The sequence below is a fragment of the Euleptes europaea genome, chromosome 19 (genome assembly GCF_029931775.1).
Source record: "Euleptes europaea isolate rEulEur1 chromosome 19, rEulEur1.hap1, whole genome shotgun sequence".
Classification (NCBI taxonomy): domain Eukaryota; kingdom Metazoa; phylum Chordata; class Lepidosauria; order Squamata; family Sphaerodactylidae; genus Euleptes; species Euleptes europaea.
The window spans coordinates 4,207,523-4,233,815 of record NC_079330.1 but is presented as its reverse complement, the minus strand read 5'-3'; the positions used below and the strand labels follow the sequence as shown (position 1 = coordinate 4,233,815).

The following is a 26,293-nucleotide window of genomic DNA, read 5'->3' as shown; positions in this document are numbered from 1 at the left end:
TCGGAGGTAGTTGTGAAATTCCTGCATTGTGCAGGGGGTTGGACTAGATGGCCCTGGAGGTCCCTTCCAACTGTATGATTCTATAACCAAGCCTTTGTCTGAAGTTCCCTTGCTTTTAAAGACAAGAAAACTGAAGCACTCACAGTTAAATTCCCGACTGGGTAAGGCCACGTCCTTCTTCAAGATGAGGATGTTCTGAAGCTCAGGTACTTGACAGTTCTGCTCTGTCCCACTCGCTGTCTGGTGATTCCCAGTCCTTGGGGAACGCCACATGGTTCTGGCGGCAGTCCTCCGGGCTAGGAAGAGAAGGATCCAGGCCGCTGTCTCGCCGGCAGCACAGGCAAGAAAAGAGCTTGTTCCGGACCACCCGGGTGCAAAATACGAACATAATGCAGTTGGCGCCTCCTTGGAACGTGTTCCCGATGCCCTGGAAGAGAGGCAGACGGTTCTTGGAAGGCTCGCCTCTGCCCTCAGAAACAACCAGAAGCTGATCCATGCAGGCAGGGCCGTCTTAAACACATGGGCACCCTGGGCAGTCCATTTTATGTCTTTTCATGTGTGACAATATATCTTTTCATGTATGGGAATGTAATGACTTTCTCAAAACAATATTATACTGATTCTTATGGTAAACAATCTCTAGGTAAAGGTGTATATATATGTATATATGTTTATATATATATATATATATATATATATATATATATATATATATATACACACACACACACACACACACACACACACACACACACACACACACATCCAACATTGTAAGAAGTTGGAGATCCTTCTCAGGCATGCTTGGCTTGTATGCTGTCTGGATAAGACTCCCCAACATGACTCTCTAATGGTATGTATCTTTGAATTTTTATTGTGTACCTGTATCCAGATCTATAGTAATTTGCTAGAATCTGTTAGATTTTTTCATGTAATCTCTCATATATTATTGTGGTTTTTTATTTACATTTTACATTATTTTACTTTTTCATTTTTAATACTGAAGAATTTACAATAAAAAGGCTTTTTTAAATTCAAAGTTTGTATCATTGCTTGGAGTGGCTGGTCATGTAAGATAACGTACTTTCCAGTGAAATACAAGATCTAGAAATTTAGCCACTTATCACAGCAACTGACCACTTCAGTTGGAGGTGAGGCACAGGGAACAGGATGAACGTGCGAATAAATGCAGTTATGTGTATCCCGAGTTTTGTTTCAGTTGGGGGACGGGAAGAAGGCCAGATCAACTCACTGTCCTTATCAGAAGTCTTTTAGAGGCTTATCAAATGGGGTATTCAAGACCCAGATCCTTTCCCACACCCTCTCTCCCCACCCCAAATAACTGTAGCTTCATGACTTCGGGACTCACATGAAGGACCACTAGAACTGGGTTCTGAACTGAAGGGGAACCGCAGAGGGTCAGCACGAATCGGACGGTGCTCCAGATGCGGAGAAAGATGAAGATCACCGGGATCAGGATCAATTTCTTGTCTGCTATTGAGGTTCTTGGCTGGAAAGCCGGGGTCCTCGACAAAATGGGGCGGTATTCGGAGAGCGCTGCGTGCTTCGGAATGGGGAAAGAAATGCCATTAGGAAAATGGGGAGGAGGGTGTTAATAAGAACTCTTAACACTTACATTGTGCTTTCCACACACAGCAGCCTCCGAAACAGTTTTAAAACTGGCTCAGAGACATCTGCAGTGGACACGTTTTTAAACCAACTCCAAAAAGCAAGAAGGAATGAAATGTCTGGCATGGAATGTAATGGGTGGGGGAGAGGAGAGATCTGGTTCCTGGCCTGCCCCATGCCGACAGCTGCTCACACGCAGAAATCCTGTCTCATTTATAGACCAGCAACACGGCAGCTGACAGACCCCAAACCTCCCTAGGGATGAGGTGCTTTACAAAAGAGCCTATCTGCTTCCTTGCCTGGAGGAAATGCAGGTATACTGCTAGGCCACCGAGAATCCCGTCCCTATCTGGCAAAGGAAGAGGTGTGGCTCAGTGGTAGAGCATCTGCTTGGCATGCAGAAGGTCCCAGGTTCAGTCTCTGGGTTGAAATTAAATCAAGAGTTTCCATCTAGACATTAGGAAGAATTTTCTAACAGTTAGAGCAGTTCCTCAGTGGAACAGGCTTCCTCGGGAGGTGGTCAGCTCTCCTTCCCTGGAGGTTTTTAAGCAGAGGCTAGGTGGCCATCTGTCAGCAATCCTGATTTTGTGACCTTGGGCAGAGCATGAGAGGGAGGGCATCTTGGCCATCTTCTGGGCGTGGAGTTGGGGTCGCTGGGTGTGTGTGTGGGAGGTAGTTGTGAATTTCCTGCATTGTGCAGGGGGTTGGACTAGATGACCCTGGAGGTCCCTTCCAACTCTATGATTCTATCTCCAGTTAAAGGGACTAGGCAAGTAGGTGGTGTGAAAGACCTCTGCCTGAGACCCTGGAGAGCCGCTGCCAGTCTGAGTAGACAATGCTGACTTCGATGGATCAAGGGTCTGATTCAGTATAAGGCAGCTTCATGCCTTCATGTGTTCAAAATACCAACCGCTCGGCTGATGTGCTTTCTTATAAGGATGTAGAAGATGGGCAAGGTAAAGTAGGCCAGGATCTCCCACAGCTTTCCTGCCAACAGCATCCAAAGGACCCGATCCTCCGCCTCGATGTCGATCCAGCACCAGCCAACAGAGACATCGGAGGCATCATACCCAATCTTCTTCAGGGCAACGGCCGCCACCGTGATACCAAGAGGAACTCCCCAACTGAGAACAGAGAAATGGATGAGAAATGGTTAAGAAAGGAGAAGGGACCACCAAACACCCCCCATCCGACCACAGACTATTTTGGCACTTCACACAATGCATAGTTAAATTGTGGAACTCCCTGCCCCAGGATGTGGTGATGGCTGCCAGCTTGGAAGGCTTACAGAGGGGAGTGGACATGTTCATGGAGGAGATGGCTATCCATGGCTACTAGTCAAAGTCACCCTATAAAGGACTTGGGAAAGCGCTCAAAACTTCTCACCTCTCCTTTACAGGCCTGAGTATTTTCAGAGTTAGACGAGAGGTTATCAGAGGACAGCCCTGCGCAGACAGTCCCCTAAGGGCAACAAGACAGCCGCAGCGAGACGCAAACACCCGTACCAGCTTCTTATCGCTCAGCTGGCTGGAGATTCCCGAGCCTGAGGTGGAGGCATTAAATTTTGGCCCCAAGACATGAAAAACAGGCTTGGCTAAGGTGTCTGTTGACACTAACGCTACCGGCTGAGACCAGCTTCACACTGCTTTGAGCTGTCTCTGAGCTTCCTTCAAAGAATCCTTGGGAGCTATAAGGCTGCCGAGGCTGCTGAGAACGGTTTTTGTTAGTGGTCACCTCCGTAACCTACCACTCCCAAAGTTCCCCCAGTTGAACTCAACGCCACCTAAAAGGTTGGGAAATGAGTTACGTCTCAAGGGTAGGCAGGCGAATCAACCCAAAGGCAGACCGACCAGTTTCCAGCCGCTGGTGAACGACCCCCCTACCATGCTGTCTTCTGGGTAACCTCTCCCTTGGAATGGTTAAAGATTCTGAAGTGCAGCTAGTTTTGCTCAACTAGAGCCAGTGTGGTGTAGTGGTTAAGAGTGGTGGTTTGGAGCAGTGGACTGTGATCTGGAGAACCGGGTTTGATTTCCCACTCCTCCACATGAGCGGCAGAGGCTAATCTGGAGAACTGGATTTGTTTCCCCGCTCCTACACACGAAGCCAGCTGGGTGACCTTGGGCAAGTTACAGCTCAGAGCTCTCTCAGCCCCACCTACATCACTGGGTGTCTGTAGCGGGGAGGGGAAGGCGACTGTAAGCCAGTTTGAGTCTCCCTTAAGTGGTAGAGAAAGTCAGCATATAAAAACCAACTCTTCTTCTTCTTCAACTTCCCCATGGAGCTATGAATAGAACCCGGTCACAAGAAAGGAGGCTGACCGCTTTCTAACGCCACACTGCAGGTGACCGGTAGTATCATCTTTCGCTCCACGTCTGTCTGCCAGCCTCAGGAGTTTCACGGCCGCATCTCTGTTTGAGGAGGCAGCCCCAGTCAATGGCCGAGCTCCCTCCTTTAGGCACTCAAAAACTCTCCGGATCTGCAGAAGCATCCGAAGCAGTCAGAAGAAAGTGGAGCAAGGCAGCTGAAGCCGTTTGTTTTCTGTTATTGAGCTAGACGTCTTCCTCTAACAACTGGCGGTGAATCAGCGCTCTATATATTCTGTGATTGCACCATACAAACACGTCACTACTGGATGCAAACATTTTTTTCCCACGCTTTCATTTCAGTTTTTTTTTAAATTAAGTCTTTATTTTCCAAACTACAGACATGAAAGTGTGTGGGCAATTATCAGATCCCCACTCAGCACAGAAACTCACTGGGTGACCCTGGGCCAATCACCTTCCGTAAACCTAACCTACCTCGCAGGGTTGTTAGGAAGATACGACGGTGAAGTGGAAAACCATAAGCTGAGCTCTTCAAACGAAGGGCAAAATAAAAGTGTTACAAAGAGATGGTGTGGGGGAGAGCAATAAAGATGTTTCAGGACACACTGGTATAACATTTCCAACTTCCAGGACACTGCTTACCTAAATGTCACACTTTTTTCAAACAAAAGGAGCTTTAAAAGGAGATTCCAGTGCAAAACTGCTGAATTCACTGAGAAATCAGATTGCATTTCCTGAGGCCTGAACAACGACCAGGCGTTTCTCCCGAGCTGGAAAGACCTGGACCCTGTGTTTATCGTGAACACATCTGAATGCCAATGTCACACTCCGTACTTCTCAAGTTTCATGACTTTGCAACCCTGCTATTTACAACCCCCAACCCTCAACTTGGTGTAAATATATCTGCCAATGAGATCATAACATCGTGCAACCGATGAAACAGACTCTAGTTCACAAAAAGTTCTGCCACAGTTAGCTCCGAGGCGCCACATGACTCCTGCTTGGTTTCTGTAGTGACTGTTTGGCCCTGTGGCACCGGGCAACTGGGCACGCCAGAGGCAGAATGTGGGACCTTCTGCATGCAGAGCAGGAACTCTTAACACTAAGATAAATGGAGCACCCCCCCCAAAAAAAAACAGCCAGAGTCTGCATTCGGCCATCCACCTCTGTTCTGTGACTAGTTGAGAGGTGATATGATAAGTACTTGTCATATAGAGGAGCGTGCCAAGTTGTTTTCTTTTGCCCCAGAAGGTCGGACCAGAACCAACCGGTTGAAACTAAATCAAATGAGTTTCTGTCTAGACATTAGGAAGAATTTTCTAACAGTTAGAGCGGTTCCTCGGTGGAACAGGCTTCCTCGGGAGGTGGTGAGCTCTCCTTCCCTGGAGGTTTTTAAGCAGAGGCTAGATGGCCACCTGTCAGCAAGGCTGATTCTATGACCGTAGGCAGATCATGAGAGGGAAGGCATCTTGGCCATCTTCTGGGCATGGAGTAGGGGGTCACTGATTGTAAGCCGGTTTGATTCTTCCTTGTGGTAGAGAAAGTCGTCGTATAAAAGCCAACTCTTCTTCTTGTGCTCGTTCCCCCGTTCTGGTCTTGCCTCAGTAGTTTTTGGAAACGCACCGTAATTCCACTCTGCCACATGGGCCGAGCTACGTTGCAGCTTCCAGTGGTACAAAACAATGCTGTGGATCAGCGACGGCAAACATGCTCTTGGCAAAATCCTGCCTGCTTGTAAGTTCAAACCTGGGTCTCCCAGATCCTAGCCCGACGCTTTAACCACTACGCCATGCGGGCCCTATGGACATGTCAGCACCATCCAGCTATCAGAGCTACGCTGCCATTACTCACTGAGGCTCTGCTTGGTCCATTGCGGTGAACCCTCCAACGACAGACCTAGGAATAACACCATACGACCCCTTGGCGGAAAACAATAATACATTTCCTCCCTTCCTACAGAAGCCCCCGCAAGTTTCACTAATCCTCTTTTTAAAATCTTCTTAATCTACTCGCCATTACCCTCACGCTGTGCTAATGAAATCCACACGTTAATTACTAAGCTACTTCAGCATTGCAAATAAATTATTAGCTCATTCTCTCGCTTCCCCCCCCCCTTTTTTTTTTTTACAAACATGCCTGCCTACATATAGCTGTTATTCAATTATGGGTTCACCTACTACAAGAATCAACTTCTCTAAAGCTTCTTATCAGGACACCTGCAAACGGTTCTTAAACGCCACAGGCAACTAAGAAAACGGCTTTTTGCAACTCTGTACTGCTCCATTCTGATGATGCAAATCTGGACGCTTTTCTTCCAGATTCCGTACTTGGTGGCCATCACTTTGGGCGAAAACGCACGGGAGGTTTTGCCTTGGATTTGCCGCTCTCTAGATGCACATTTCCCCCATCTGAATTCTCAAAACTCTGCATGGGGGCTCATTTTTGAGTTCTGAGAATTTGGCTGGGGAAAACATGCATTTAGAGAGCGGCAAACCCAAGGCAAAAACCTCCCGTGCGTTTTCGCCCTTAGTTCCCAGCTGTGAAACGGGAAGAAGGGCAATCTAAATGTTCCCCAAAGCACAAGCAAAAATAACTTCATAAACAGAGAGAAAGAAAATGAGAAGTGGTGTTATGAAAATCCCCTCCGCAGTTTGGCTTAACTGGATTGTTTTTCTAACCTAATTTGTTATCCTTGCCTGGCAGCCCAAAGCACCCCTCTGTGGGGGGGCCGGCATGTGATGGTACCATCTCACACGACATAATGAAAGCTTTTCTTTCCCTTGAGCTACAAAATCGGCTCCCTTGCCAGAAAAGCCACCAGCAAGCCAACTGTACTGTGGATGCCTGCCTGGCTCCCAAATCTTGTCAGTTGGGTACGGAATCACTCTCCCACCCCACCCTGCCCCAAGGAGCTTCCAATCTAATCTCAGATCTCTGAAGAGTCAACAAGAGGAGGAGAAGGATGGAAGGAGAGGATAGCTGTGCAAATGCAGTTAGGGCCACTTGATTGAAATGTCAGTCTATCGACTGTACGAGTTTAGTCAATATAATATTATAAATGTGGCACAGGACCTCTGAAGGGGAGAAAAAGATGCAACCTCTCTTGATTTTTCCATGCTGCATGCACATTGCAGTGGAGGTAGGGTCTTAGAAGCAGCGTTCCTTCCTATGTGCGAGAGACGATGGAATGCTTCCTCGGGAGGTGGTAAGCTCTCCTTCCCTGGAGGCTTTTAAGCAGAGGCTAGATGGCCATCTGTCAGCAATGCTGATTCTATGACCTTAGTCAGATCATGAGAGGGAGGGCATCTTGGCCATCTTCTGGGCATGGAGTAGGGGTCACTGGGGGTGGGGTGGGGAGGCCATTGTGAAATTCCTGCATTGTGCAGGGGGTTGGACTAGATGCCCCTGGTGGTCTCTTCCAACTCTATGCTTCTATGAAAACAACACTTACAACTCTTAGAAGTATTTGTATTTTTAAAAAAACAAGAGTTAATTTCTTTTTTAGAAAGAGAAACCTGTTGCCCATTACCGGCACCTTCTGCGTCTATCAAGAGGTTTTAGAACTAGTAAGTCCAACCGATTACAACCACGGCAAATGCCCTGATACTGGTGTTTTGTTTTGCTTGCCAGCAAGGTCTCAGGGTTTGTTCATGGGGTTGGTTTTAAGCAGGGATTCAAACAGAGAAACAGGGCACCGAGCTCATGCTCTTTTAGCCTTGGAGAACTTGACCAGTAAGCAGGCAACGGTTGTGCCAGATGTGGGGGAAAGCCAAGAGGGTGTATTCTGTGGTCCGGTGGTGGAGGAAAGTGCCGTCCACTAGCAGCTTACTTATGGCGACCCCAGTGTATTTTCAAGGAAAGAGACATTCAGAAGACGTTTGGTACTGCCTGCCTCTGCGTAGCAATCCTAGACTTCCTTGGTGGCCTCCCACCCAAGTACTAAACAGGGCTGATTCTACTTGGCTTCTGAGATCTGACATCATCCAGAATTGCCTTGGCCATCCAGGTCAGGGCAAATAATTGTGTACCCTCAAGTGGCAATTGACTGATGGCAACCCCTTGCAGGGTTTTCGAGGCAAGAAAGGAGCAGAGGTGGTTTGCCATTGTCTGCAACCCTGGACTTCCTTGGTGGTCTCCGCTCCAGATACTAACAAGGACCGGCCCTGCTTACATTGTGAAATCTGACCAGATCCAGCTCAGGCTAAATAAACAGGGGTGGTTTGCCACTGCCTACCTCTGCGTAGCAACTCTGGACTTCCTTCGGGGTCTCCCATGCAAATATTAACTGTGGCCGGCCCTGCTTCGTTTGTGAGATCTGATGATAGGGCTAGCCTGGGCCATCCAGGCCAGATGAACAGGTGAGGTTTGCAGTTGCGTGCCTCTGTGTAGCAACCCTGGACTTCCTTGGGGGTCTCCCATCCAGGTACTAACCAGGACCCATCCTGCTTAACTTGGGGAGGGTCTGACCAGATGGGGCCAGCCTGGGCCATACAGGTCAGGGCCCCCTTTGGTCTACATGAGAAAGGCCCTGCTGGATCAGACCCAGGCCCATCAAGTCCAGCAGTGTGTTCACACAGCGGCCAACCAGGTGCCTCTAGGAAGCCCCCAAACAAGACGACTGCAGCAGCATTGTCCTGCCTGTGTTCCCCAGAAGCTAATACAGCAAGCATGTGCCTCTGACCCTGGAGAGATTAGGCACGCATCATGACTAGTCTCCATTTTGACTAGTAGCCATGGGTAGCCCTCTCCTCCATGAACACGTCCACTCCCCTCTTCAAGCCTTCCCAGTTGGCAGCCATCACCACATCCTGGGGCAGGGAGTTCCACACTTTCACTATGTGTTGTGTGAAGAAATACTACAAGGATTAATATTATTAAAAGTTCTATTGAACCAGACAGACTTCGTCACGAGAACATAAGAAAGGCCCTGCTGGATCAGACCCAGGCCCATCAAGTCCAGAAGTCAGTTCACACAGTGGCCAACCAGGGGCCTCTAGGAAGCTCCCAAACAAGACGAGTGCAGCAGCACCATCCTGCCTGTCTTCCACAGCACCCAATATAATAGGCACACTCCTCTGATCCTGGAGAGACTAGGTGTGCATCATGACTCGTATCCATTTTGACTAGTAGCTATTAATACCCCTCTCCTCCATGAACACGCCCACTCCCCTCTTCAAGCCTTCCGAGCTGGCGGCCCTCCCCGCATCCTGGGGCAGGGAGTTCCACACTTTCACTATGCGTTGTGTGAAGAAATACTACAAGGATTAATATTATTAAAAGTTCTATTGAACCAGACAGACTTCATCATGATAACATAAGAAAGGCCCTGCTGGATCAGACCCAGGCCCATCAAGTCCAGCAGTCTGTTCACACAGTGGCCCAACCAGGGGCCTCTAGGAAGCCCCCAAACAAGACGAGTGCAGCAGCACCATCCTGCCTGTGTTCCCCAGCACCCAATATAATAGGCACACTCCTCTGATCCTGGAGAGACTAGGTATGCACCATGAGTAGTCTCTATTTTGACTAGTAGCCATGGGTAGCCCTCTCCTCCATGAACACGCCCACTCCCCTCTTCCAGCCTTCCGAGCGGGCAGCCCTCCCCGCATCCTGGGGCAGGGAGTTCCCCCACTGACCCGCGCGTCGAGCTCCCTCCGCAACGCCACCGCCAAGGCAGGCGGAGGCGCTTGCTGGCTTTGGCCCGGGAGAGGACCCCCCCCAGCGCAGCTCGGGGCCGGCCCCCCACCTCCCCACCCACCTGACGGCGTGGAAGAGGGCGAGGAGGGCGGCGCCGGCGGGGGCGGCGCGGACGATGGCGAGGTAGAGGTAGAGGGCGACGGCCAGGGTCCAGAAGAAGGAGCTGGTGTTGGCGAAGGCGGAGAGCGCGCCCTGCGCCACGCAGCCCCCCGAGGGTCCCTCGAAGGCCTCCAGCGCGCCGTAGAAGTAGGCGGCGGCCGAGAGCAGGTCGGCCAGCGACAGGTAGAGCAGCAGCTGGCGCGGGCGGGTGCGCAGCTCGGGCCACCGGGCGTGCGTCCCCACCAGCAGCCCCGAGCCCGCCGCCGACAGCGCGCACGACGCCAGCACCGCCGCGCGCTCCCAGGGGAACACCTCCGTGGCCCCAGCGCGGGACGGCGGCATCGCCCCCAGTGGGGGGGGGGGAGCCGAGCCGGGGGGAGCCAACCCCCAAGCGGGCCGCCGGGGAGGGCGCAAGGCTCGCCCTGCACGGGCCACGCGCCGCCGGCCGGGAGGCGCAGGAGCGCGGCGCCTGCAAGCCCGGCGCGGCGCTCCTCGGGCGAGTGGCCGCTCCCCGGGGCCCCGGCCGGCCGGCCAGCCCGGCCTCCTCCCCCTCCTCCTCTTCCTCTTCCTCCTCCCCCCCCCCGGCTCCGCCTCCCGGCCCCCCCGGCTCCTCCCTGCCCGGCCTCCGCGCATCGCTTTGGCTGGCGGGCAAGCGAGTGGCGCTCGGCCCGGCGAAACGGAGCCCCGGGAATCGGAGCGCGCCCTGGCCCCCGCCACCCTCGCTTTTCCGAGCTGCGCCTAGGATCCTAGAGTCGGAAGGGTCCCACAGGGGTCATCTAGTCCAACCCCCTGCGCAAGGCAGGGAACTCACAACGACCTCCCCGCTGCACCCCCAGGGACCCCCGCTCCATACCCACAAGAGGGCCACGGTGCCCTCCCTCTCAGCATCTTCGTAAGGTCATAGATAATTCACAGTGGGTCGCCGTGTGAGTCTGTCTGCAGAAGTAGAAAAGGGCAAGAGTCCAGGAGCACCTTAAAGACTGATAAAAATATTTTCTGGTAGGGTATGAGCTTTCATGAGCCACAGCTCCCTTCTTCAGATATCTGAAGAAGTGAGCTGTGGCTCACGAAAGCTCATACCCTACCAGAAAATATTTTTGTTAGTCTTTAAGGTGCTACTGGACTCTTGCCCTTTTCTACTACTTAAGGTCATAGAATCAGGCTTGCAGACAGATGGCCACCTAGCCTCTGCTTAAAAACCTCCAGGGAAGGACCCAGGGTCCAGCTAACATCCCCACCCCCTGTCATAAGAGTAGCGGTATATGTTGTCTGGCTTGTGCCGTATCAATAAACATTCATTCATTCATTCGCCCCCCCTGTTGTGGAAGGTCGCTGGGTGACATCCTTTCAGCCTAACCCACCTCACAGGGTTGTTGTGAGGAGAAATTAGGGCCTTTCCCCAAGACATGGCTGCTTTTCCCTCGGTCTCTCAGCATGTTAAGTGTAAGAGGCATGTTGTGCTCAGCACTCCTCAGATCCATCTGCACAAGATACAATCCGGGTGGGTGTGACCTTCCTGGCCTATTCATCACGGGTGGCGGGGCGTAGTCCACACCCACACATATTTGGATCTTTTATGGCTGGCTCTTGTTCTCATGTTGCTCTGCAGAGTCATGGGACGCACACCCAGTTCTTGTGTCACACCTTGCTGGCCTCAGGTTGTATCTTCCTTCCCCCACCCCGCCTGAGGAGGGCGGGGTTTGGGGAGGGGAGGGACTTCAATGGGGTATAATGCCATAGAGTCCACTTGCCAAAGTGGCCATTTTCTCCAGGCGACTTGACCTCTGTCGCCCGGAGATCAGTTGTAATAGCGGGAGATCTCCAGCCACCACCTGGAGGTTGGCGACCCGACTGCAGGGTCCAAAAGGTCGGGCACCTTTGAATTAGGCAGGCACGTTTTATGCTTAAGCTGAAAACAACAGAAAGCCTGCACTTGGTTAGATTAGATCTGATCTTATGAGACTTGTACTTTGCCTATCAACAGTCGGGAGTGGATTGTTTACTCTTTTGACTGGATCTGGTCTCTGTGCAACCTGGCCCTCCTCCCTGCCTTTCTGTTGTTAATGCAAATGCTTCAGCGTAATGGGTATGCGCTTGAGCTCTGCCTCACAAAATCTTGCGCTGGAGTAAATGTTGTTGGTCTTTAAGGTGGTCTTTGGGGAGGGGCCGTGGCTCAGTGGCAGAGCATCTGCATGTAGAAGGCCCCAGGTTCAACCCCCAGCATCTCCAGTTAAAGGGACTAGGCAGGTAGGTGATGTGAAAGACCTCAGCCTGAGACCCTGGAGAGCCGCTGCCGGTCTGAGTAGACAACACTGACTTCGATGGACCACGAGTCTGATTCAGTAGAAGGCAGCTTCATGTGTTCATGTGTTCAAGGTCCCAGGTTCAATCCCCGGCATCTCCAGTTAAAGGGACCAGGCAAGTAGGGGATGGGAAAGACCTCTGCCTGAGACCCTGGAGAGCTGCTGCCGGTCTGAGTAGACAATACTGATGCTGCTGGACCGAGGGTCTGGTTCAGTATAAGGCAGCTTCATGTGTTCAAGGTGCCACTGGACTCCTGTTTTAAGCTGTTTCTGGCCTACCAAAACAATTGCACCTTGGCCTTTGTCTGACAGCCAGCGTGGTGTAGTGGTTAGTGCCAGACCCAGGTTCGAATCCTCACTCTACCATGGAACCCTGCTGGGCGACCTTGAGCGACTCGTGTACTCTCAGCCTAGCCTACCCCACAGGGTTGGTGTGAGGATAAAACAGAGGAGGGGAGAATGATGTAATTCTCATTGGGTCCCCATTGAGGAGAAAGGCAGGGTGCAAAAGAAATAAAATAAACAATGTGTTGGCTTGCCTGCAACAAAGTAACCACGGCCACACCCCTCCTGAATCCAGATCCTCCCTTTGATGTGTTGATATTAATGTGTCAATCATCTCCCAAAGGCCCACCCCCTCCTCCAGGGTTCTGAATCAATCCTTGTGATTAGAGCCTAAGGCAAAGTGACGTGATTGTCAGCCAATCAGAGCCCACGGAACGCCACTGGATGGGAGGGCAGGAGTAAGCCTCAGTTTAAAAAGGGAGGGGGGAAATGTTATCTCCTCAGGGGTTTGGAGACTCTGGATAAGACTAATAGATTAGCGGGGATTTTTATTTGGCTGTCAAAGATAGGGCATTTTGGAGGACATTGATTCATAGGGTCGCCTTGAGTCGGAAGCAACGTGCTGGCACTTAACACACAACACACATTTTAAAGATAGGACGGGTAGGCTTAGGGAAGAAAACTTATTTTTAGGTGACAAACAAGCACCCTCTCAAAAAGCCAGGAACGCCAAAATCTACCTAGGCAGTTTCTGAGACCCAGGGTCTATGGAGGTGAAAAGAGAAACCTACCCTTTTGAGGGAACCTGTGTTTTAATAACCAGGCCCAATAAACCTCCTGACCTGCGGTGAACTTTATGAGGAAAGGAAGCAAAAAAATCTCCTCGGTGTTTGTTCAGTTTGCTCCAGTTACATTCAATCTCACGGGACAAAGGTTGCAGTGGGGAGTCCCTTTTCACGTATGAGCGGAAACATTCTATACCTAACATTTAACTCCATTGAATAGCTTTCCCCACCCTGTGAAATAAAAGCTGTCCCTTTATCCTTCACCTGTTATCAGTCCAGTTGAATATATAGCAAAAAAGGGGGACAAAATTTACCTTGTAAATACATCCAATATCAATATAACAGTGTCTGAAGAAGAGACCTGTGGGAGCATGCAGTTTGCACGCTACCAACAGTTCACATAAATGTGTCACCCATTCTCATGATTGTGATGACCGAAAGATAAAGAGAGGCTAGTGTAAGTGAGTGAAATGTGGTGTTGGAAGAGTGTTTTACGGATACTGTGGGCCGCCAAAAAGGAATAGAGAATAAGACTGCTGATATCATACTGCCCTTGTACAAATCTGTGGTGAGGCCACACTTGGAATACTGTGTACAGTTCTGGTCACCAAACCTAAAAAAGGATATTGCAGAGGTTGTGAAGGTGCAGAAAAGAGCAACCAAAATGATCAGGGGGCTAAAGTAACTGCCCTATGAGGAGCGGTTAAAACGCTTAGGGCTGTTTAGCTTGGAAAGAGGGCGGTTAAGGGGAGACATGATAGAGGTCTATAAAATTATGCATGGTTTGGAGAGAGTGGATAGGGAGAAGCTTTTCTCCCTCTCTCATAATACTAGATCACGGGGTCATCTGCTGAAGCTGGAGGGCGAGAGATTCAAAACTGATAAAAGGAAGTATTTCTTCACGCAACGCATAGTTAAATTGTGGAACTCCCTGCTCCAGGATGTGGCGATGGCCGCCAACTTGGAAGGCTTGAAGAGGGGAGTGGACATGTTCATGGAGGAGAGGGGGCATTAATGGATAGTAGTTAAAATGGATGCTAGTCATGATGCATACCTATTATCTCTAGGATCAGAGGAGCATGCCAAATATATTAGGTGCTGTGAAACACAGGCAGGGTAAATGCTGCTGCAGTTGTCTTGTTTGGGGGCTTCCTAGAGGCACCTGGTTGGCCCGTGTGAACAGACTGCTGGACTTGATGGGCCTTGGTCTGATCCAGCATGGCTTTTCTTATGTTCCTATATTTACTTGGAATAAGTCACTGCATTCAGTTAGTCTCTGAGGAATTCAGCACAGGACTGCAGCTGGAGTGGTTCTTTCAGAGATATATCATGATTGTTCATACTCTGTATTGGACCCCAGTTTGGCTAACTTAGCCAGCCTTTGACTTTCAAAGCTTCTCCTGTTTATTTTGGAGATGCAGTAAAAGCAATGCCTTTGAGTTATACATTGGCCCTTTCAAATTATATGTTGGCCCAAGTGCCCCTTGAAAAATAAAATAAATTATCTGTGGAACTGCAAGCAGTCATCTACAGAGGAGGCTGCCCGTTGAATCTCTGGATGCCATACCATACAGGTCCTGCCACCTGCCAATCAATCGCTGAGGGGTGGGCCATGATGAAGTTCACCTGCATTGGGTGTGTGGCTATGTAATTCAATCACGCCTAATGCCGCTTCACAATAGAATTATCCCCGCCCAGGGAAGGCTGCTTGTTACATCCCAGCATGAGTCACTGTTCTGAACTGGCTTCTTTCTAATCCAAAGGTTTCTTGATGATGTGGACTCCTCTGACGGGCTGGTCATTCTCTAAAAGTAACAGCAAAGAACCTCGCCAGATTTAATACAGAAAAAAGTGCAGCTTTCCTGAAGTTTTGTAAAACCACTGATTTAGACCATGCAGTCCCCTCTTTGGGCTCTAGATGTCAGTGTCATTCCAGATCAAACGCTCATCAACCCCTAAAAATGTGCTCAGGCAGCCCTTCCCTTAACAACAGATCAATATCTATCCCCTCCTCTCCGTGATAAACTTTTGCCTATCTAATATATTTCCCCCTTTGTCTGTCCAGTCCCATTATCTCCATCAGACAGTTCTTTCTGGACCGTCAAAACGTTTGGGATAAAGACAAGATGTCAGATGTTTCTGCTATCAAGGTTTGAAAGAAGAGAAGCCTGGGTTTCTAGTAAGTGATTTTATTTGGGAGATAAGTGGAGGCTCTTAACTCCTTACCTAAGTGTAACCTCCAGGTTGAGAGCAGTCTACCTCTGATACAAGCTGCTGAGAGGCAAACAAGAGGAGCTATTGCTTTCAACCTTTGCTGGTGAGCATCCTGTTAGCACTTAGGTGGCCACTGTTGGAAACAGGATACTGCGTTACAAGCACATTTGGTCTGATCTAGCAGGGTTCTTCTGTTCTTGAAAAACTTTGCCCGCTACAGAATATTCTGCTGTTTAAGACACAGAAGTAGGCATGGTTAGTTGGAAACCTGCTTTAAGAGTCATCAGGAGTTGAAAGTGCCTCTTGTGCAGGAATGCTTCAAAATATTTTTTAACTTGCTCAGAAACTCCTGACAATGCTTGAGAAGTCTCAAAGCTAGAGGGAGATTGAGCTGGTTTGCCATTGGCCACGAGATGCAGCACTTTCCTAAATGGTACCTCCAGTCTATATCTCAATGCCGAATGCTGGGATGGGAGGGGGAACACAGCCCAGGAACACTGGAACCTCTGCATGTGTGCTTATGAGTTCCCCCGAAGTACCTGCCTTGCCTCTCCAAGTGCCAGGATAATGGGAGAGGGAGGGTTTGTGGGGCAACAAATGCAGCTTTCAGTTGGGCCAAGCCCTTGTGTTTAAAAGTTATTCTGTGTATATTCCAATTTTCAGACAATTCCCTCCCAACCAGCTCCTGCCTGCAGGTTTAAAAAGGTAAAGGTCCCCTGTGCAAGCACCAGGTCATTCCTGACCCATGGGGTGACGTCACATCCTGATGTTTCCAAGGCAGACTTTGCGGGGTGGTTTGCCAGTGCCTTCCCCAGTCATCTTCCCTTTACCCCCAGCAAGCTGGGTACTCATTTGACCAACCTCAGAAGGATGGAAGGCTGAGTCAACCTCGAGCCAGCTACCTGAAACCGACTTCCGTCAGGATCGAACTCAGATTGTGAGCAGAGCTTTTGACTTCAGTACTGCAGCTTAACACTCTGCGCCACAGGGCTCCTACAGGTTTACAAAGCCTGCAGGTTTACAAACTCAAAAATTCAGATGGGAAAATAAGGGAAGATTGGTTGGACAGCATCAAAACCAAGGTTGATTGTCGTTCGGGACATCTTTCTTTGCCGATTGATGCCCTTGCTTGTATTGGGTTGCTGCAATTCTCCTGCAGCCCTTAGTCCTCCAGAAAGTGGCAAAAGTCAGATGATCCCTCCCCCTCCTTTTTCCTTCCCTAGGCAGCAGGTGGTTGGAGCAGAGTCCGTGAGGTCAGTAAAAGGGAGAAGCATGATTTACTGCTTCTCTGGCAGCTTGCTGCTCTTCTCTTTGCCAGTCAGCTGGGGGACGTCATCCCTCCTTTTGCATTAATCTGCCTGTGTCAGAGGCCCTCCTTCGGCAGCCTCCGCAGGTGGGAATCAAAGATAGGGCCTTTGACGTGGTGGCGCCCCATCTCTGTAACGCCTCTCCCAGAATGGGCCAAATGATAACCATCTCCCTGTGAAAACTCATTCTCATGAACCTTAGATCAACTTTTAAGTTTCCCCCCCCCTTAGATTGCATTCATTTTAAGGTTTTGAGTAAGCTGCCTTGAATGGAAACAGGAGGATTAAAAATCCTACCCACTTAAAGTATATCATAGGAGCTGATCACTCGATACTGCAGTATTTGTATTCTCATGTAAGCCACCTTGAGCCCAGCGAGGCTGGGGGAAGTAAGGTAAAGGTAAAGGTCCCCTGTGCAAGCACCAGGTCATTCCTGACCCATGGGGTGATGTCACATCCTGACGTTTCCAAGGCAACTTTGTTTATGGGGTGGTTTGCCAGTGCCTTCTCCAGTCATCTTCCCTTTACCCCTAGCAAGCTGGGTACTCATTTTACCGACCTCGGGAGGATGGAAGGCTGAGTCAACCTTGAGCCAGCTACCTGAAACCAACTTCCGTTGGGATCGAACTCAGGTCGTGAGCACAGCTTGGGCTGCAGTACTCCAGCTTACCTCTCTGCGCCATGGGGCCCTGGGGGAGGGTGGGATGTCATCATTATCTTTAGGCCCAAGAAGATTTGGAGGGAATCCGGAACGGCGGCTTTAGCCACAGAGCTATGCAAACCGTTCTTTACTTGACTCTCAGCAGGTCAAGATCACTCTCGAGTTTGGGGAGGAGCAGGTGTGAAGGGTGCAAGTTTGAGAAGAAACACATTGCAGAATCAGCCTTAAAAAATAAACCACCAAAACCTCTTTATTGCTTTTGTTTCCAAACATTCAGCAATACAAAAGAACTAAACCAAATCAAATAACTGGAGCAAAAGAGAGAACAGCTATCAATTTAATCCAATTAGACCAAAGAATGGTGTGGATTGAGAGAGGACTTTGTGTCTGCATTCTGATCAAATTCTAATTGAGAGTAATAAATTATGGTGGACAAAGAGGGATAAAAGTCGGGACAGCAAGGAGTCATGGAGGGAATAAATAATTGGGAAATACGCCCTAGATCGAAATCTCCCCATCCAGGATACTATGAACTCTTAGGGGCCTGACCCCACTAATTTCCCAAGTTTTCCTCTATTTACTTTTAATGGATGCAATCTAAAATGCAGTTTATTTTATTAAGGAAAAATCCAGGGTAAAAAGTTACCATTGTACTTAACCATTTTATCCTTACAAAAAACCTTGTAAAGTTGGTGAGGCTGAGGGAGAGCAACTGACTCAAGACCAGTTGGCAAGCTTACTGGCTGAGTTGATATTTGAACCCTGGTCCCCTAAAATGATGACACTGTCTAGCCCTAAGCAGAACACTCATGTTAGTTACATGCACCCCTTGCTAAAATGTCTGCTCCTCTGGCATCTGTGAAAAGCACATGAACTCAATCAGTGGGGAAAGGTGGGCAATGCAGCTTACGATCCAGCTGACAGAATTCTGGACCTCTTCTTCTCCCCTTGTCCCCAAATTTGTGTGTATGTTGTGTGTTAAGTGCCGTCAAGTTGTTTCCAACTCATGGCGACCCTATGAATCAATGTCCTCCAAAATGTCCTATCTTTGACATCCTTGCTCAGATCTTGCAAATTGAGGGCTGTAGCTTCCTTTATTGAGTCAATCCATCTCTTGTTGGGTCTTCCTCTTTTCCTGCTGCCCTCAACTTTTCCTAGCATGACTGTCTTTTCCAGTGACTCTTGTCTTCTCATAATGTGACCAAAATATATTAGCCTCAGTTTAGTCATTTTAGCTTCTCAGGTTAGTTCAGGCTTGATTTGATCTATAACCCACTGATTTGTTTCTTTGGCAGTCCACGGTATCCGTAACACTCTCCTCCAACACCACATTTCAAAGGAATCTATTTATACATAATCTGTATCCTCCCCTCCATATGTACATACACACCCCTGTTTGGGACAGATTAACGCCATTGTAGTGTTAAGGGATGCATGCTGTATTTAATAATCGGAGGGTTAACTAGGTAAAAGGTTTGCAACCTTATTAAGCTATTTAACCAATTGACTTACTAAACTAATTAAAAGGCATAGTCGTACTATGTCAATACAAGCAATATCTTGAATGTATTTAATGAAGATAAGCGAGTCTCTCCACTAAATGCTGCAGGTTAACTATTGATAGCTATGAAAAGCCACTTTACATGCATAGCCTGAGTTTGCAGGCTTACAAGTTTGTTGCATACAAACTTACAATGAGTCCAATATGGCCCTCTCTAGGAGGGTTCAAGTGTAAATTTTGGAAACACAATGCGGATTGAAGGATGCCCGCCTGCAGGTTGCTCCTCATTCTTTTGCTTCTAACACTTATCTATGGACAAAATGCTCTGCACATGCTCAGGAGTACTCGACACAGCTGAGCCCAAGCAGTGAGCACTACTGTGAGGTGTGGCCCCTACAAAGCTAGTGCTGGGAACTGCGGTCATTAAGTCAGTAGGAATTATAAAGGGGGGAATCTCTTCTTAAGAGTTTATGCAGCAGATGCTGGCTCTGAACATGTCCAGACACCTTCACCACTGAGAGTAGAGACATTCAGGAAGAGTCCTTGGCTTCAGCCAGACAATCTGGCTGATTTCCTTCTTCCCCGCTCAGCCCCTTTGCAATGAGTAAGTATGAAATGGGGAGCGAAAGCAGCTGAAAAGGTGTCTTGTTCTGAGCCAAGGCAAAATAAGGCTGAGGAGCTGGGCTTGGCCAAGATCGGGGATTCCATTTCCACCCTTTCCCAGTCCCCAAAATTCCTCTCCTTCCCTACCTTTAACAGCTTCCCAAGAGGCCAAACCTTAGTAGCAGTCGCTTTCCCCAGTACAGAATACAGTGCCAAAAAGCATCCAGTCTCAGCACACTCTTACTCTCTTCAAACTTGAGTTCTTTTCTGTAGCTGGGTGCTCCAGTCCTTCCAGATTCCTAGAAGATGTCAGTGCGGGATGAACAGAGCCATGACCATGAAATCGCTGGTTCTTGTTTGCTCCTCGCTCCAGAGATGAGACTCCCAATGGGCCCGATAACGTGCAGCACTTCTGGGGCAGTATTCTTGCTGATTGCTTCCTTGATCTCTGGGCACAACAACCAGCTAAGACACTGCCAGAGAAACACTCACAGAAACGGCATATGCGACGCCCGCCAAGGGGAGATGATCCTTCCCCCATCTTGCTTCCTCTCTTGCCAATTAATGGACACAAAAGTCCTGGGAATAAGGGGAAGAACAACAGACACAGCACAACAAACCTTGCTTAGAAAAACAACAACACCTAATTCAAGTGCCAGCTTGGTACCCTTTTGGACAAATCTATACAACAGATTTAAATACATGTAACATACATTCCCTACGAGGGAACTCTGGGAAATGTAGTTCTGGGCGATGTTGCTAATGTCTCCGATAGAGAGTTATCTGCAAACTTGGACTACAATCCCCCCCATTCAGTTGAGAGGAGCTATGACAGTTAAACAGGTAAAAAACCAGTACAAAGTTATAGCTGAAAGATACCTTTGAGCTGTCTCAGGTGGGAGGGAGAGCCAAAGAGCAACCCATGGAGAGCAGAGGTGGGTGAGAGATTCCAACTGAGGAATCTTTCCAATGTTGTCCTACCTTGTCTGGGTGCCTGGATGGCAGCCGTGTTGGGGCAGAAGCAGGTACTACGGAGCCAGGCCCCTACACACCCTCTCTGTCCGCAGAGCAGGGAGCCAGGAATGGCTAAAGGCATCCCTGCAAGCCCTTAGAGACTTCCCAAGCTTGTTGTAACAGCCAGACTGAGGACTTTAATCCTGGACCAGCTCGGAATGATCCAGCCAGGCCCTGCCCCCCTAGGGCGAGGACAGTGCCTAAAAGGGCTCGCCCTTACACGTGGCATCTTGCACTCCTGTTGCCCTCTGTGACCTCTTGGCAGGTCTTTCGGCATCTCCAAATGAGAGATAATGGTGATCTTGGAGGCTGCTGGGGGAAGGAAGGTCAGCTCTAGTAGGTTTTCCAGCTCTGAGTTGGGAAATGCCTGGAGATTTAGGGGCAGAACCTAGGGAGGATGGGGTTTGGGGAGAGGAGAGACATCAGCAGGGTATCATGCCAAAGCAACCTTTTTTTTTTTTAGGGGAACTGATCTCCGCAATGTGGAGATCAGTTGTAATTCCAGGAGATCTCCAGGTCCCAGTCAGAGGCTGGCAATCCTAAACACTAGCTGCATTCTTGGAGGTCTGGCCTACTGCCTTAGGGATTCAGATCTAGGGTTGCTGTTTCCCCCAGTCTTTCTTCCCTCCACTGCTACTCCTCCCTCCCCATTAGTATCTGGGCACGTGTCTCGGGTGGCCTTGGAAGTTTCTCATCCAAGTTATTGTGTGATTCTCCGGGCAAGCACATGACTCCAGAGAGGGCTGGTCCTATCATTAGGTCAGGATGAGTTGGCCAGGAAGTAAGATAACACAGATAATTTTGCCTTGGCCAAACCCCACACAAAAGCCACAGGCCATTTTTGCATGGTAATTAGCAGCGCGCTCCAGGCTGAATTGCCCCACAGATTATTTTTTTAATTTTGCACGCTGAACCGTCATTCCGGAAGTGACTGCGAAGCCGGCGCAGACCTGCTTCGCATTACAAAAGAGCCCACTTAACGCGACCTTTTGTGTTTGGTCCGCTGCTGCGAAGAAGAATAACCAGAGGGAACCATGCAAAACAACAGCTGCGCGTTAGCTATGCACATGCTAACGGCTATGCAACCGAACGAAGGAGCAGGCAAGTGGGGGGTGGGTGGAATTTCTCCTTTTACGTGGGGACCATGAATAGGCATTTTTAAAGTCGCATTTTTAAAAAGCGCTTTGAGCGAGCATCAAAATTGACCATGCATAAATAGCCACAGTCAAGCAGGAATGAGTCAGTACAGCCATTCATATTTTCTTTCGATTACAAATGCTGTTGCCATTGTCGATTTTGGGTTGCCCCGTTTCTATTGGTGTCATTGCTAAGTCCATTGTGGATTTAAATATTTATTTAAAATATTTGTTAGCAGCCTTTCTTTCTACAGAGTTTAAGGCGGCTTACAATATTAATAAAATGCATAAAATCATTTTAAAAACATTAAACCAACAGTTTAAAACTGCAATTTAGGATTGCTTTAATTAAATGCTGTCCTAAAACTAAATTTTCTGTACCACTGGACACAAAATGGATGTGAAACTAATGTAGAAAAATCAGATTTTTACAGGAAAATTTCTGTCTGATAGGACAGAAATTGGCACAGTAATGAAGATTCATCCCTCACAAAGGAGAAGCAAAATCAAAATGAGGACACTTGCATCGAATCAGCAGTCTTGTGAAATTTGGCACCATCCCTATAGTGAAGACAGGGGATTGAACTCTTGGCAAACCCTTTAATGGATCTGGGTAGTTCCCAGTTTGGCTTGAGAATAGTGCCAGCCACGTTGGCGCTTGAGGATCTATTGCGATGCCCTCAGAGGGTAAGACCTTACAAATCCACCCTGTTTTCTCCTAAAAGAGCAAGTTCCAGAAGAAACCCAAGTGGGATAAGGGAGGGTGACTCATCACCCACCCATCAGATGGCTCTTGAGTCAGGACAACTGTTGCATTAACAGGAGAGATAAACAATACCAGGCTCAGAGGAGGAAGGCCATATAGGGGCATGGAAGGAAGGTAGTCATTCATGTCAGGAAAGACAGAATTTGGAGCAAGCTGCATTCATTTAGTCCCACCCTTCCCCTAAGGAGCTCAGGGTGGTTTACATGGTTCTCCCAACCTCCATTGTATCCTCACAACAACTCTGCAAGGTAGATCAGGCCTAAGAGATGGCTCAAGGTCACCTAGCCGGCAGCATGACAGAGCTAACATTTTAACCCAGGGACCCCCAATTCTAGTTTCTAACCATTATATTACACTGATTTTTTTTTTGCACACTGAATTGTATGTTCTATACCAAGTGTATATGGAATGACAAGTAAAAGGTACATTCTAGGGTTTTTTTAAAAAAGCACTCATGTACCTACCAATTTCTGGTCCTCAAGGTTTCAAAAACAGGCTAGAAAACTGTAAGGGAACACCTGTTCACATCTCAGCAGCCAGAATGAGGCCGGAAGGAATTTCAATAACCACAGTACCCTTCGTTAACTCCTCGTCCTTCTTGGTGCCTAGCAGAATCCAAACACATCATGCAAGGTGAGAAAATGGTGCCAATTAGTCACATAATTCATTCAGCTTGCAGAAATAATTCATGGACCAGAACTGGGGATACCTCCGCCCAGACTTTTATTTATTTTTATACTTTAAAAATACAGATAGAGAAAGCTTTCTTAAGTAATAAATGGTTTCAGCTGCCTCCGTTTTAATTGTTAACATTCCTAGAAGAAAGGAGAAAAGGTAAAAAAACATCAGAAATTTAAAAATACAGGATTTTTCTACCATTTAATGCTTTCCCCCAACCCCTCAGATTAGAAGACGCAAGAACTTGTGAAAGAGAAAATCTACCTGCTCCATAAACCTCTCCAGACAAGCATCGTCTCTCCCAGGCGGACAGCAGGGAGATTTCCCAGCCTGCAAAAGAAACTCTCTCTGGCAGCCAGCTGCTGCTTTTGGGTGGGGCCCCACAGTCAGCACTTTAACCTGGTGTTGACAGACGCACACCTCCTGCCAAAGGCTGGCCTTGCCCTTCTGCACTAAGGCATCCTGAAGATCTCCCTCACCTTGCCACACCTGAACGGACGCCTGCTCACTTGCAAAGGAAGGGGGGCAGGTAAGATGCCTTCGCGGCAAAAGTGCCTGGACTACTGAAAACGAGAGAAGACAGAAGTGGGGTCGCCAGATCCCTCTTCGCTACCGGCGGGGGTTTTTTGGAGCAGGGCCGGAGGAGGGTGGGTTTGGGGAGGGGAGGGACTTCAATGCCATAGAGTCCAATTGCCAAAGCGGTCATAATAGCAGGAGATCTCCAGCTAGTACCTGGAGGTTGGGGGAGAAAAAGGCACCACTGTACTAATATCAAGGAGATAAGGAATTCAGTACAGAGGCAACATTGTATGCAAAAGTGAAAATAGTATTATTGTAGTGATAACTTATACAATTGAAATACAAAATGACTATACAAAAAGGATGGTATTCCAATAATTGCAAAGTTCATAAAATAGTTGTAAATCTCGTAAGAGTAAAGCCAGTCTTCAATTGCAACAAGTCCAAGAGCGAAAATGACAAGGGGGAAAATGACACCCAAAATTGAAAATGATGTGAAAATAAAAACTGAGATATTCAATCTGCAGAAGGGAGAAATGAAATGAAAATAGGGATTTGGGGTTCCACTTCGTGGGCCTCCAAAATCTGATAGTGTCCTTAGTTGAAAAGTGGTATATAGTTCAACCCTGTGATGTAAGAAGGCGTGTGACTGGCCCAAGGTCACCTAGGAGGGGCAGAGTGAATATCTGAAGCTGCCTCACTCCAGCCATTAGACCACGCTGTCTCTCACCCAACCCACCGAAACCTCTTTGCTGCCGGCTACCTTCTACACACAGAGCCCATCCCTGCTTCTGAGAAGATTGGTTTAATCCTTTCACCGGCTCAACCAGGTGGGCCAGCTTTTGCAGATTTCAGCATGCAGAGAAGTTACTAGAGAAGGAGGAGGTGCAAACGCTCTGGGACGGACCAAAGGCCAACTCACACCCTAAAAGCACACAGAGTTCCAAGACTGAGTCACAAATACAGGCCCAACTTACTGGGTTGGCTGTGACATACAAAAGACAATGAGATTGTGCAGTTCTTCTCAAAGGCTACCTATTAGCTTAGTCATTATCAGGGCTACGCTAGCAGGCAAGGAGGGAACCTGCTAATGTCTTGTCATTTTCTTTCTAAAACTGAAGCTGCCTTATACTGAATCAGACCATTGGTCCATCAAGGTCAGTATGGTCTACTCAGACTGGCGTCAGCTCTCCAGGGTCTTGGGTGGAGGTCTTGGGTGAAGGTGCTGGGGATTGAACCTGGGATGTTCTGCATAATAAGTAGATGCTCTGTCACTGAGCCACAGCCCCTCACAACAACAACAACAATAATAATACACTTGCAGCCCATTCCTGAGCCTCAAGGACATTGGTGAAAATAGTGTTGCTGCACCAGCTTTTTGCTGGCACAGCCTCACTGTTTTCAATGGGGCGAAATGACCTGTTTTAAAAAATTAAAAGCCCGGTACCCAGGGAATGCCTTTAAAGCCTTCCGGCATCTCGGCCATGCCGTCCCTGGCCGCCAAAGGCTCAGGAATGGGCTGCAATTTAGTAAAGATTCATGTGAGCCCAAAGGACCCATCTACTGAAGAGGCTTCCCAACGCATCCCTTCAGTTCTGGTTTCTCCTTCCATTTGGCCCTTTCCTGGGTACTTGGCAATTCCGAGGCATCTCTGTATGAGGTGTATTTAGATCATCCTGTCACTCCTAGAAGAAGAAAGGCAGCAAAGTTATTGGCCCTCGGAGGAGGCTGCCTGATATGTCTCTGTACTTTCTGCCTTGCGATCCAAAGGTCTGTTTAGAAGAGTGACTGTTGTGGAAATACAGTGAGTGGGATGCTCAGTGGGTAATTCTTCCTCCTAGAGATGCCATAAACAGAAATCCTTTTTGTATATCAAAGTGTGTCTCTCATTTTAATGCAGGGAAGAAAATGTATGACTCATATATTTAGGAAACACAGTAATAGGACCAAGCTGGGACAAGGGGGCACATGTATCATGAACAACTTACACAACCCTACCCTTACACAATACCCACCCCCCACCCACCCCGAACAGTTTGCAAAACATGATAAAGCTATTTGCCCACAGCAAGGGCAGGAAGGGCCTTCAACTGGATCTGGCTGCATAACATCCTCATGTAGGCAAAATCTGATCGGCTGCGTGGTCCTGTGATGTTATGACGCTGAGGGGCCGTGGCTCAGTGGTAGAGCATTTGCATGGCATACAGAAGGTCCTAGGCTCAATCCCCGGCATCTTCAGTTAAAGGGACTAGGCAAGTAGGTGATGTGAAAGATCTCAGCCTGAGACCCTGGAGAGCCATAGGGAGGGGCTGTGGCTCAGTGGTAGAGCATCTGCATGGCATGCAGAAGGTCCCAGGTTCAATCCCCGGCATCTTCAGTTAAAGGTACTAAGCAAGTAGGTGATGTGAAAGACCTCAGCCTGAGACCCTGGAGAGCCGCTACGGTCTGAGTAGACAGTACTGACTGATGGACCAAGGGTCTAATTCAGTATAAGGCAGCTTCATGTGAGTATGTGGTCCCTTGCTGGCTAGATCAGGTAGCTAGCAAGAACTACTTAAAAAAACAGTTTAAAAGACTCAGTGCCAAAACAAAAAGATTTTGAAGGTTCTTTAGAGAACATCTGGGGCCCCGAAACTCCTTTATGTGCCAAACATGTTCATGCACAAAAACTGAGCTCAGTCCTAAACTGCTCCACTCTCTGTTTCTAGATTGAGATGTTCAGAGGGGACTCAAATGGATGTTGAAATCAGGTTTCCTGAGAAGCAGGTTTAATGT

General features: G+C 48.5%; 1 protein-coding gene across 1 annotated transcript; it reads right to left on the bottom strand.

Moving 5' to 3' along the window:
• Positions 1-158: 158 nt before the first annotated feature.
• GPR157 (G protein-coupled receptor 157) lies at positions 159-10,088 on the bottom strand. Its single transcript, XM_056865503.1, has 4 exons — positions 9,709-10,088; positions 2,540-2,753; positions 1,370-1,564; positions 159-427 (listed from the first exon to the last, which is right to left on the bottom strand). Exons 1-4 carry the CDS (start codon positions 10,086-10,088, stop codon positions 203-205), a joined length of 1,014 nt encoding a protein of 337 aa, XP_056721481.1. The 3' UTR covers positions 159-202.
• Between the last annotated feature and the right edge of the window lie 16,205 nt (positions 10,089-26,293).

Coding starts and splice junctions, on each gene's coding strand:
- GPR157 (XM_056865503.1), bottom strand. CDS start 10,088: ATGCCGCCGTCCCGCGCTGGGGCCACGGAGGTGTTCCCCTGGGAGCGC. Junction 2,754..9,708: donor GCCCTCTTCCACGCCGTCAG/GTGGGTGGGGAG, acceptor CTCTGTTCTCAG/TTGGGGAGTTCCTCTTGGTA. Junction 1,565..2,539: donor GAAAGCACATCAGCCGAGCG/GTTGGTATTTTG, acceptor CCCATTCCGAAG/CACGCAGCGCTCTCCGAATA.